Genomic DNA, 13,061 nt, shown 5'->3' with positions numbered 1-13,061 from the left:
GAATATTTCAAAACTCAGATTACTGGTGTTAAAGATTGAATATGAGATGATTCTTCATGCTTTTATCGCTTCTCCTTTGGATTATTGTAATGGTCTTTTTGTTTCAGTAAATCAGCTTTGGATCACCTTCAGTCTGTACAGAAGGCTGCAGTCCCATATGACTCCAGTTTTGGTTTCTCTTCATTGGTTGCCAGTAAAGGGTTTTAGGTTTCATTTTAAAATTAGAGTTTTAACTTTTAAGGCCTTACATGGTCATTCTCTTCAGTATATCTCTGACCTGCTGAAACCTTATTCTTCATCCGGAGCTCTTAGATTTTCAGGTCAAAGGTTGCTGTTGGTTCCACGTACGTGGGTTAAATGTCGCGGGGATCGGGCCTTTCAGGTCATGGCACCAAGGCTGTGGAATTTGACTCCATTGGCTCTTTTAAAAAGCAGCTGAAGACATTATTATTCAGACATGCTTTGAATTAATCTGTTGTTTTATGCAGTATTCTATTGTTTTATATAGTAGTGTTATACTTTCATTTTGTGATTTTTATCTGTTAAAAGCGTGATTATAAATAACATTTACTTACTTACTGACTCAGATGTGGAACATTTAATCTGAATTCCTCTTGTTGCCTCCTCCTCTCAGACCCTCCCACAGCTCCTCGCTGGCTGGAGGTCGTCAGCATCAACAGGGTCAGTGCAGACTTGAAATGGGCGGTCCCAGAGCGTGACGGCGGCTCACCCATCACAAACTATGTGGTGGAGAAGCGGGATGTGCGGCGTAAAGGCTGGCAGGCTGTGGACACCACTGTCAAGGAGCTGAAGTGCACCGTGACGCCGCTGAGCGAGGGCTCCCTCTACGTGTTCCGCATTGCTGCTGAGAACGCTGTGGGCATTGGTCCGTTCTGTGAGCTGGAGGACTCTGTGCTGGCTAAGGACACCTTCAGTAAGTTGCACATATTTTCCACTCACATCCTGATGAGATTTTATCAGTTGTCATTTCTAAAACTCCACAAACTGATCAGAACAGCACTCACTACATCCCGTTTTCCTTAACACCAAATTAAATGTTTGTTTTTATCGCAGCTACTCCTGGACCGCCGTATGCCCTGACTGTCAACACAGTAACAAAAACATACGTGGACCTGCAGTGGAAGGCCCCCAAAAACGATGGAGGCCGGCCGATCCTCAGGTAAATAAGAAGCTCAAAGCACTTTACAATGATGGCTCACATTCACCCATTCACACACACCGTTATCAGGATGCTGCCTTGCTCAAGTGCATCTTACTGATTTTTCTGTCTGATCCTCGGTAACTGAAACTATTCTTTGTCTCCTGCATCCTCTTCTACTTCTTCTGAAGAAGAGGATGTAGGTTCATTGACCAAAAAACCTACAATTTGCTGTGAAACAGTCACTTTTACTCTTACTTTTATTTTTTAAGGAGGTCATATACATAATCAAAGAGGAAAACAATAATGCCAAGAAACAGACCATGAAAACATCATATTGGGATGATCTCATCTGATTTAAAGGTAGTTTGGAGTCCTTTGGTTTGAAGGTAGTTTGGAGTCCTTTGGTTTGAAGGTAGTTTGGAGTCCTCTGGTTTGAAAGTAGTTTGGAGTCCTTTGGTTTGGAGGTAGTTTGGAGTCCTTTGGTTTGAAAGTAGTTTGGAGTCCTTTGGTTTGAAAGTAGTTTGGAGTCCTTTGGTTTGAAAGTAGTTTGGAGTCCTTTGGTTTGGAGGTAGTTTGGAGTCCTTTGGTTTGGAGGTAGTTTGGAGTCCTCTGGTTTGAAGGTATTTTGGAGTCCTTTGGTTTGGAGGTAGTTTGGAGTCCTTTGGTTTGGAGGTAGTTTGGAGTCCTCTGATTTGAAAGCATTTTGGAGTCCTTTGGTATGAAGGTAGTTTGCAGTCCTCTGATTTGAAGGTAGTTTGGGGTCCTCTGGTTTGGAGGTAGTTTGGAGTCCTCTGGTTTAAAGGTAGTTAGTCCTATGGTTTGAAGGTAGTTTGGAGTCCTTTGGTTTGAAGGTAGTTTGGAGTCCTTTGGTTTGAAGGTAGTTCGGAGTCCTCTGGTTTGAAGGTAGTTTGGAGTCCTTTGGTTTGGAGGTAGTTTGGAGTCCTCTGATTTGAAAGCAGTTTGGAGTCCTCTGGTTTGAAAGTAGTTTGGAGTCCTTTGGTTTGGAGGTAGTTTGGAGTCCTTTGGTTTGAAAGTAGTTTGGAGTCCTTTGGTTTGAAAGTAGTTTGGAGTCCTTTGGTTTGGAGGTAGTTTGGAGTCCTTTGGTTTGGAGGTAGTTTGGAGTCCTCTGGTTTGAAGGTATTTTGGAGTCCTTTGGTTTGGAGGTAGTTTGGAGTCCTTTGGTTTGGAGGTAGTTTGGAGTCCTCTGATTTGAAAGCATTTTGGAGTCCTTTGGTATGAAGGTAGTTTGCAGTCCTCTGATTTGAAGGTAGTTTGGGGTCCTCTGGTTTGGAGGTAGTTTGGAGTCCTCTGGTTTAAAGGTAGTTAGTCCTATGGTTTGAAGGTAGTTTGGAGTCCTCTGGTTTGAAGATAGTTTGGAGTCCTCTGGTTTGGAGGTACTTTGGAGTCCTATGGTTTGAAGGTAGTTTGGAGTCCTCTGATTTTTTTTTCAAAGTCACAGTCGGCTTTATTGTCAATTCTTCACATGTACTAGACATACAAGGAATCAAAATTTAATTTCTCACCTTCCCTCTGTGATGACAGGACAAGACATTTTGACAATAAGGACAAGTATTTAGTATTTACAGTGTCGTGTCTGAGGTAATAGTAAAAGTGGAAAGTGCAGTAGAGCGAACCATTCAGTATTTGTAGCAGCAGCAGATTTTTGTTAAGACACTGTCCAAGTGGTGTGGTGGTGATAAAGTGAATCAGTCCAGGACATTGTCATGGGCAACAGATGAGTTTGAAGGTAGTTTGGAGTCCTTTGGTTTGGAGGTAGTTTGGAGTCCTTTGGTTTGAAGATAGTTTGGAGTCCTCTGGTTTGAAAGCAGTTTGGAGTCCTCTGGTTTGAAAGCAGTTTGGAGTCCTCTGGTTTGAAGGTGGTTTGGCATCCTTTAGTTTGAAGGTAGTTTGAGTCATTTGGTTTGGAGGTAGTTTGGAATCCTTTGGTTTGGAGGTAGTTTGGAGTCCTTTGGTTTGGGGGTAGTTTGGAGTCCTTTGGTTTGAAGATAGTTTGGAGTCCTCTGGTTTGAAAGCAGTTTGGAGTCCTCTGGTTTGAAGGTGGTTTGGCATCCTTTAGTTTGAAGGTAGTTTGAGTCATTTGGTTTGGAGGTAGTTTGGAATCCTTTGGTTTGGAGGTAGTTTGGAGTCCTTTGGTTTGGGGGTAGTTTGGAGTCCTCTGGTTTGAAAGCAGTTTGGAGTCTAGGGTGGGGGGAGGATGGATTTGATGTGTGACATGACTAGCCGTTCGAAGCACTTCATGATGATGGGTGGTAGTGTCACCGGACGTAGTCATTGAAGCAGGATGGAGCTGATTTTTTTGGCACAGGTATGATGGTGGCAGCTTTGAAGCATGATGGAACAACGGCTTGCTTCAAGGAAGTGTTAAAGGTGGGATGTTGTCCGGACCTGTTGCTTTGCAGATGTTGATGGCCACCAGTGTCTTCTTCACGGTGGCGACAGGGAGGCACAGGGTCTGGTCGTGGGGAGAGGGTGGGGTCTTCTGTGGCTGTGTGGTGTTCAGTGCTTCAAAACGTGCAAAGAAGCGGTTCAGGTTGTTGAGCAGTGAGGTGTTGCTCTCACAGCTCTGTGGTGCTGGCTTGTAGTCAATGACAGCCTGAATGCCTCGACATAGGCTCTGTGCATCCTTGCTGTCTCTGAAGTGGAAGGTAGTTGAAGGTAGTTCGGAGTCCTCTGGTTTGAGGGTAGTTTGGAGTCCTCTGGTTTGAAGGTAGTTTGGAGTCTTCTGGTTTGAATGTAGTACGGAGTCCTGGTTTGAGGGTAGTTTGGAGTCCTCTGGTTTGAGGGTAGTTTGAATGTAGTATGGAGTCCTCTGGTTTGAAGGTAATTTGCAGTCTTCTAGTTTGACGGTAGTTTGGAGTCCTCTAGTTTGAAGGTAGTTTGGAGTCCTCTGGTTTGAGGGTATTTTGGAGTCCTCTGGTTTGAATGTAGTTTGGAGTCTTCTAGTTTGACGGTAGTTTGGAGTCCTCTAGTTTGAAGGTAGTTTGGAGTCCTCTGGTTTGAGGGTATTTTGGAGTCCTCTGGTTTGAATGTAGTTTGGAGTCTTCTGGTTTGAAGGTAGTTTGGAGTCTTCTGGTTTGAGGGTAGTTTGGAGTCCTGTTTGAGGGTAGCTTGGAGTCCTGGTTTGAGGGTAGTTTGGAGTCCTCTGGTTTGAACGTAGTTTGGAGTCCTCTGGTTTGAACGTAGTTTGGAGTCCTCTGGTTTGAACGTAGTTTGGAGTCCTCTGGTTTGAACGTAGTTTGGAGTCCTCTGGTTTGAACGTAGTTTGGAGTCCTCTGGTTTGAATGTAGTATGGAGTCCTGTGGTTTGAAGGTAATTTGCAGTCTTCTGGTTTGAAGGTAGTTCGGAGTCCTCTGGTTTGAGGGTAGTTTGGAGTCCTCTGGTTTGAAGGTATTTGGAGTCCTCTGGTTTGAATGTAGTTTGGAGTCCTCTGGTTTGAATGTAGTTTGGAGTCCTCTGGTTTGAAGGTAGTTTGGAGTCCTCTGGTTTGAAGGTAGTTCGGAGTCCTCTGGTTTGAATGTAGTTTGGAGTCCTCTGGTTTGAAGGTAGTTTGGAGTCCTCTGGTTTGAAGGTAGTTTGGAGTCTTCTGGTTTGAGGGTAGCTTGGAGTCCTGGTTTGAGGGTAGTTTGGAGTCCTTTGGTTTGAGGGTAGTTTGGAGTCCTCTGGTTTGAAGGTACTTTGGAGTCCTTTGGTTTGAATGTAGTATGGAGTCCTCTGGTTTGAAGGTAGTTCGGAGTCCTCTGGTTTGAAGGTAGTTCGGAGTCCTCTGGTTTGAGGGTAGTTTGGAGTCCTCTGGTTTGAGGGTATTTTGGAGTCCTCTGGTTTGAAGGTATTTTGGAGTCCTCTGGTTTTAATGGTATTTTGGAGTCCTCTGGTTTTAATGGAGTTTGGAGTCCTCTGGTTTGAGGGTAGTTTGGAGTCCTCTGGTTTGAAGGTAGTTTGGAGTCCTCTGGTTTGAAGGTATTTTGGAGTCCTCTGGTTTGAAGGTATTTTGGAGTCCTCTGGTTTGAAGGTAGTTTGGAGTCTTCTGGTTTGAGGGTAGTTTGGAGTCCTGTTTGAGGGTAGCTTGAAGTCCTGGTTTGAGGGTAGTTTGGAGTCCTTTGGTTTGAGGGTAGTTTGGAGTCCTCTGGTTTGAAGGCAGTTTGGAGTCCTTTGGTTTGAGGGTAGTTTGGAGTCCTCAGGTTTGAAGGTAGTTTGGAGTCCTCTGGTTTGAGGGTAGTTTGGAGTCCTCTGGTTTGAAGGTATTTTGGAGTCCTCTGGTTTGAAGGTATTTTGGAGTCCTCTGGTTTGAAGGTAGTTTGGAGTCTTCTGGTTTGAGGGTAGTTTGGAGTCCTGTTTGAGGGTAGTTTGGAGTCCTCTGGTTTGAGGGTAGTTTGGAGTCCCCAGGTTTGAAGGTAGTTTGCAGTCCTCTGATTTCAGGGAGGATTGAGTCCTCTGATTTCAGGCTGATTTGGAGTCCTTTATGTTTGTCTTCCTGTGCAGCCAAAGCTATTTTTGCTTTAACCTGGTGACCTTCCAGAACAATTGTACATCATGGACAAGTTCCTCACATAGAAGACATCTGTTTTTTACTGACTTTTATTTCCAATCTCATAGTGGCCTTGTTGACTCAAGAGAGCATCAGGCTTTGTGGACATGTCATCTCATGAAGCTTCATCACTTCAACAGCAGCACTTCTTGAACTTCCAACAGCAGCATTTTAGGATTCTAATGTCAGAATTCCACTTTTTCACCTTGCCTCTGCCAGAACAAATCTAAAATAAAAGATTGCATTGAAGACTCGTCTGGCTTGGTTCTTGGTGGAGTTTGAGGTCCTCTGTACTTAATTAAAGTCAGTGTTTTTGATGTATTATGGTCTGGTGTCTCTGTCCTGCAGGTACCTCATTGAAAAGAAGGAAAGGCTGGGAACCCGCTGGGTAAAGTCTGCTAAGACTTCAGGTCCAGACTGTAAGTACAGGGTGACAGACGTTATTGAGGGGACGGAGGTGCAGTTCCAAGTCTGTGCTGAGAATGAGGCGGGTGTTGGTCATCCAAGTGAACCCACTGAGCTCCTCACTATCGAAGATCCAACAGGTTGGTCCATAAATCTGACATTTCCTTCTCAGTTGGTTAGCCATCCAATTTTTAGTATTATTATTATAACTATTATTATTATTGTTATTGTCCAGAGTCCTCTCAACAACAGAAAAAAAGAACAACTTTGACTTTACTGAGGCCTGAATCTACCAAAGGAGGCTTTTCCTAAATGCCTTGTTTAACGGTCCATTCCCCTCCAGGTGTCCCATCACCACCTGTCGAGCTTCATGTAACTGAGGCCAGCCGGGACTTCCTGTCCATTGCGTGGAAGCCGCCACAGAGAGACGGCGGTTGCCCCATCACTGGCTACCATATCGAGATGTGTGAGGCCGGGACAGAAAAGTGGATGAGGGTGAACTCCCGTCCAGTGAAGGAGCTGAAATACCGCGTGGAGGAGGGCGTGGTCCCTGAAAAGGAGTACATCCTCAGAGTGAGAGCCATTAATGCCATCGGCATCAGTGAACCATCTGACATCTCCGAGAATGTATTCGCCCAAGACTCTGACTGTAAGTTCCATTTCCTGTTGAACTTTGGTTCGATATCGACACCAGCCCGTGCCAGTGTTTTAACTTATTTTCTGCTACAAATAAGAACATGGAACCTTCTACAACTCATCAAACACACACCAACCAGTCATTTTTTTAAAACCAGTTTCCAGGATTAGCATTTTGAGATGTGTAGTTAGTATGTGCTTGAGTCTGACTTTGGACTTTTTGTTGGACTTTGTTGTGTTTCCAGGCAACCCGACACTGGACTTCCAGACTTTGGACCTGGTAGTTGTGGAAACAGAGAAGCTGCATATCCCGGTGCCCTTCAGAGCTGTCCCCTCACCCAGAATCACATGGCACAAAGACGGCAAGGAGCTGAAGCCAGACGAGCGCCTGAACATCAGGTCAGAAACTTGTTTCTGTCCATCATTTGAGATCTAAAACACCCAACATGAACTGAAGTCAAAGTGGAGAGGTACACCCAGGGGCAAGGAAGACTGCTTTCAACATTCAACCAGATGTGGCTCCAGAATCATTGATTTTAATGAATATTTTCATCGTCTATCCATTGATTTTTGATTATTTGTACTTTGGTGAACTGGCGCCACCTGCAGTTCAGCTGGGTTCAGCTGAAGGAGATGAAGGAGATGACGAATCTCAGCAGAGATTTGTGCCTCTTGTTGAATCCGGATAATCTGATCCCACTGATTATTCAGGTGCATTAAAAACAGCCACTGTAGCCCCGCCCACCACAAACATAGGGCACTAGATTTGTTGTTACTGTGACACGTTTTTTAAAAAAATGTACTTATCAAAGCTAATAACAGACAATATTTAATACATGGGTGATTCTTAGACTACGGGCACTTATTATGTCCTTTGATCATATTGTATGAAAAACAGAAAAAAGGGGAAATTTCACACTTTTATAGTTATCTTTACAATGAAAGTGTGTTAAGAAATTTGTTCTAGTAGTCTATGATGACTTTTTCACCTTTTTTCAGCATCATTATATGCAAATATTGTCATTTTGTGCTTGTCCCACACCCAGACTTTTGATCTTCAATGATAAAAATGAATGGTAAAGAAACATTTTTTCTAATGTTTTAAAATATCTCTGAATAAAATATCAGTAAAATAATCAAAACATAATTGGGGTATTCAATGTCATACAACTGTTGTGATTTTTTTAAACAAAATGTAGTTGTCCCACACTATTGCCGTAATTTCCACCACAACACTGTAATGTCCCTTTAAGCAGTTTGTATGAAAGATTGTTTGGGTAGTTTCTATGGAGATAAACAGTGACATCAAAGCACATCATACACTCAACAAAAATATAAACGCAACACTTTTGGTTTTGCTCCCATTTTGTATGAGATGAACTCAAAGATCTAAAACTTTTTCCACATACACAATATCACCATTTCCCTCAAATATTGTTCACAAACCAGTCTAAATCTGTGATAGTGAGCACTTCTCCTTTGCTGAGATAATCCATCCCACCTCACAGGTGTGCCATATCAAGATGCTGATTAGACACCATGATTAGTGCACAGGTGTGCCTTAGACTGCCCACAATAAAAGGCCACTCTGAAAGGTGCAGTTTTATCACACAGCACAATGCCACAGATGTCGCAAGATTTGAGGGAGCGTGCAATTGGCATGCTGACAGCAGGAATGTCAACCAGAGCTGTTGCTCGTGTATTGAATGTTCATTTCTCTACCATAAGCCGTCTCCAAAGGCGTTTCAGAGAATTTGGCAGTACATCCAACCAGGCTAACAACCGCAGACCACGTGTAACCACACCAGCCCAGGACCTCCACATCCAGCATGTTCACCTCCAAGATTGTCTGAGACCAGCCACTCAGACAGCTGCTGAAACAATCGGTTTGCATAACCAAAGAATTTCTGCACAAACTGTCATAAACCATCTCAGGGAAGCTCATCTGCATGCTCGTCGTCCTCATCGGGGTCTCGACCTGACTCCAGTTCATCGTCGTAACCGACTTGAGTGGGCAAATGCTCACATTCGCTGGCGTTTGGCACGTTGGAGAGGTGTTCTCTTCACGGATGAATCCCGGTTCACACTGTCCAGGGCAGATGGCAGACAGCGTGTGTGGCGTCGTGTGGGTGAGCGGTTTTCTGATGTCAATGTTGTGGATCGAGTGGCCCATGGTGGCGGTGGGGTTTATGGTATGGGCAGGCATCTGTTATGGACGAAGAACACAGGTGCATTTTATTGATGGCATTTTGAATGCACAGAGATACCGTGACGAGATCCTGAGGCCCATTGTTGTGCCATACATCCAAGAACATCACCTCATGTTGCAGCTGGATAATGCACGGCCCCATGTTGCAAGGATCTGTACACAATTCTTGGAAGCTGAAAATGTCCCAGTTCTTGCATGGCCGGCATACTCACCGGACATGTCACCCATTGAGCATGTTTGGGATGCTCTGGACCGGCGTATACGACAGCGTGTACCAGTTCCTGCCAATATCCAGCAACTTCGCACAGCCATTGAAGAGGAGTGGACCAACATTCCACAGGCCACAATTGACAACCTGATCAGCTCTATGCGAAGGAGATGTGTTGCACTGCATGAGGCAAATGGTGGTCACACCAGATACTGACTGGTATCCCCCCCCCCAATAAAACAAAACTGCACCTTTCAGAGTGGCCTTTTATTGTGGGCAGTCTAAGGCACACCTGTGCACTAATCATGGTGTCTAATCAGCATCTTGATATGGCACACCTGTGAGGTGGGATGGATTATCTCAGCAAAGGAGAAGTGCTCACTATCACAGATTTAGACTGGTTTGTGAACAATATTTGAGGGAAATGGTGATATTGTGTATGTGGAAAAAGTGTTAGATCTTTGAGTTCATCTCATACAAAATGGGAGCAAAACCAAAAGTGTTGCGTTTATATTTTTGTTGAGTGTATATAGCGCCAAATCACAACAAACAGTTGCCCCGAGGTGCTTTATATTGTAAGGCAACGGTGTGGTGGAAATTACATTTACAAGGCCAATAGTGCCCGTATTTAAAGAATCACCCACATATTTACTGTTATCTGTCAAGAAATGTTTCTAAAAATATCTGAACTCTAAATTCACACGCTCTTGTACTTGTGTACAGACACTGTGGTTGGTAGACTCCAGAGTACTCCCGGAGTAAGGATGTTGTTAGAGGCAACCGTCGGCCTACACAATGACACGCTCAAACATCAGGCTACACAACACACAATGTCTAAAATTGAGAACACTCGTAAAACCAGCAAGTTGAAAGTCATGATGGATGAAGTCTGAAGACTCGACACCTTTACTTCAAAACAAGTTGCAGTCGAGTTGTTCATTTCAGAATAGAGTGTACACTACGCTGGTGCCAAACAGATGCCACAATCGATGATCACAACATCAACAGGTTTTGGAAGTCAGTGAGCAACAGACTACAAAGCCAATCATTCAGAGTGACCTGAGGTCTAGAACAAAGAGACGGCCAGACTCTGGAACCGTTCTTAAGAATGAGGTCACCAACACAACGTCATTACGATGTCTGCCAAATTTAACTTGAAGGTGGACGTGACTGAACTAAATGTCACACCGCTGGAATCCTGGAAACAAAACCATCAATACAACAATTAAACAACCAGAAGAACTTCACCAGTTTCAAATGCTGAATAACTTATGGATTAATGTTATTAATGCTCCTTTTGTGTGGTTGTGGTAACTGAGTCCAGATCAAAGTGACCAGCTGAGTGATAAATATCACACTGAGCATCAGTTCACAGAAATGAAACACTTTGAAGTGAAATTTGAAGTGAATGAACATTCAGAGTTATCTGCTGCAGAAGTGGCTGATGGGATTGTTTTTGTTGGACAGGAAGGCGTACACGGCCTGCCACCTGGAGGTAGACAGCTCCGTTCACGGTGATGCTGGACAGTACAAAGTTACTCTGGAGAACAAACTGGGAGCCGCCAGTGCCACCATCAATGTCAAAGTCATTGGTACGATGACATCATCGCTGCCGACAACCATGTCAGCAAAAAAATACCCCCCCCCCCCCCCCCCCCCCCCCAAAAAAAACCTGATTCCAAATGTCACATATTCAACATCATCACGTCCAAAAACAGAAAAACCGTGTTGGGATCCTTTAGTCCTGACATGACACAACAGTGATTTGTACGTTTGCATTGATTTATTGTCTGACCTGAACTGCTTTTAACTAGGACAAAGAAATGCTAACTTTGTACTGGTTAGCTAGTGGTACACCTGAATCTTAAATAAATATGAATTCAGTTCCACAGAACAGGTGCACAGTAAGACAAAGCTCTGTGACCTGCTGAGTTCTTCTTAACCTCTGGAACAGCACACGTACAGTTTAATTAGGTCAGCCAGATAGGGAGGCACTAGTCCATGAAGGATTTTCTATGTTAATAACAAAACCATAAATTCTCACCTCACACAGGCAGAAAGCCAGAGAACAGGACTTTACGGTAATGCAATCTTGAAGAGACAAAGGCATGGACCAGTCTCTACATCAGCCATAGGACATGAAAGGACAGACCCTCCCTATATTACAGAAGTGAGAGAAAGCATTCTTAGTTACTTCTCTGATGTATAGGTCAAAGGACAGGGTGGGATCAAAGGGCACCCCAAGATTTATCACTTTATCGCTGTTTCGAATAACACAAGTCCAAGGCCAACATTAACTGGTCAAAGTAACTCTCAATCCTATTAGTATTAAATGATGGTCCACCGTATTGAATGCAGTGCAGAGATCTAACCATAGCAGCACTGTGCCTGTATGAGTCCGTCGGAAGCAGCAGGTCATTCACTTTATTAAGTGCTGTCTCTGTGGAGTGGTTCATTTCAAACACCAACTGCAGCAGCTCAAAGAGGTTATGTTCTGGAAGATAATCCACAAGTTGCTGTGAAACCACTTTTTCAAGAATTTTAGAGCAAAAGTACAGATTAAATATCTGTCTGTAATTTTTCACTGAAATACAATCTAAGTTAGGAATCTTAAGCTTAGGTTTGATCACTGCAGATTTAAAAATGGTGTTAGTGGCAGGTTAATAATTTTCACCATAGTGGATCCAAGTGTAGCCCTCACGTCCTTAAACAGTTTGTTTGGCATTGGGTCAAAAACTCTTTTAACAGAGTTCACGAGTCGCAACAGCGAAACGGGATTGAATTAAAGTCTCGGCATCCTAGCAGAGATGGCACCTACATCAGTAACAGGATCTAGTAGTGAAACTAGGGCATTCTAGGATATGTTTGACCAAATATCCTCATCAAACTTTCCAGTCAGAACATTTAATAAAATGTCCAAAGTTAGTGATTAAAAAAAAACAACTAATGTTTTCATACAGAGAAATAAAAAATGAATGTGTGACGTTTCTTGTTACACTTTGATGAAACTACAGCCAGGTTTGGTGTTATTTAAGTATCTTTGGGTCAAACTGTTGTACGTGTGAGTTTGAACCCTCAGCAGGGGACCAGTTTTCACCCTGCCCCTCTGTGTCTAGGTCTGCCTGGACCCTGTAAAGACATTGTTGCCTCAGAAGTCACCAAAAGCTCATGTAAGGTTACGTGGGATCCTCCAGACTATGACGGGGGAACTCCAGTTCTGCACTACATCCTGCAGGTCTGTGACTAAGGGAATATTTTAATTCTCAGAAATCTGACACTGGGGTCTGAACAGATTGTCTGAGCCCAATAAAACCTTATTGCTGGATCATCCTCATGTTCTGACCATGTTTGTGTGTTCTGAACAGCGGCGTGAGGCTGGAAGGAGGACCTATGTCAACATAATGTCTGGAGAGAACAAGATCAGTTGGATTGTCAAAGACCTTGTCCCCGGTGCAGAGTACTATTTCAGAGTCCAAGCTATCAATAAGATCGGAGGAGGAGAGTTCATCGAGCTGCGGAACCCCGTCATCGCAGAGGACCAGAAGCGTAAGAAAACATCTGACAAGAAACAGGACACCAGAATTATTCTGAAACGCCTCAACGCGGGAACTGGTTCAGATGTTTTGCAAGTAGAACTGTGGAATCTTTTAATATTAAACCAATGTGACCCCAAAAACCAAAAGCTCTTTCATGCTCATGACCCCTGGTTAGTTAAAAAACCTTTAGTGACCAGAATGCACTGCCACCTGTGTGCTCCAAGACCAGGTGCTGTTGGTTCAGTTAGAGTGCTTATTAGTGATGCACGGGTCACAGGGTCCACCCAACCCAGCATGAGAGTCAATCCACACCACCTAACCCCCAAAAATACATATGCGTTGTTTAATGACCCGACCCA

General features: G+C 43.8%; 1 protein-coding gene across 1 annotated transcript in view; it reads left to right on the top strand.

Moving 5' to 3' along the window:
• Positions 1–13,061, top strand: part of ttn.2 (titin, tandem duplicate 2) — a 472,252-nt gene that overhangs the window by 269,871 nt on the left and 189,320 nt on the right. The window contains 8 exon segments of the mRNA XM_034187115.1: positions 635–934; positions 1,075–1,180; positions 6,057–6,253; positions 6,457–6,762; positions 6,995–7,148; positions 10,634–10,758; positions 12,283–12,401; positions 12,532–12,712. Of these exon segments, the coding sequence (XP_034043006.1) occupies positions 635–934; positions 1,075–1,180; positions 6,057–6,253; positions 6,457–6,762; positions 6,995–7,148; positions 10,634–10,758; positions 12,283–12,401; positions 12,532–12,712 (1,488 nt within the window).

This window comes from Thalassophryne amazonica, chromosome 14 (assembly GCF_902500255.1).
Source record: "Thalassophryne amazonica chromosome 14, fThaAma1.1, whole genome shotgun sequence".
Classification (NCBI taxonomy): domain Eukaryota; kingdom Metazoa; phylum Chordata; class Actinopteri; order Batrachoidiformes; family Batrachoididae; genus Thalassophryne; species Thalassophryne amazonica.
This window is presented reverse-complemented; position numbering and strand designations above follow the sequence as displayed.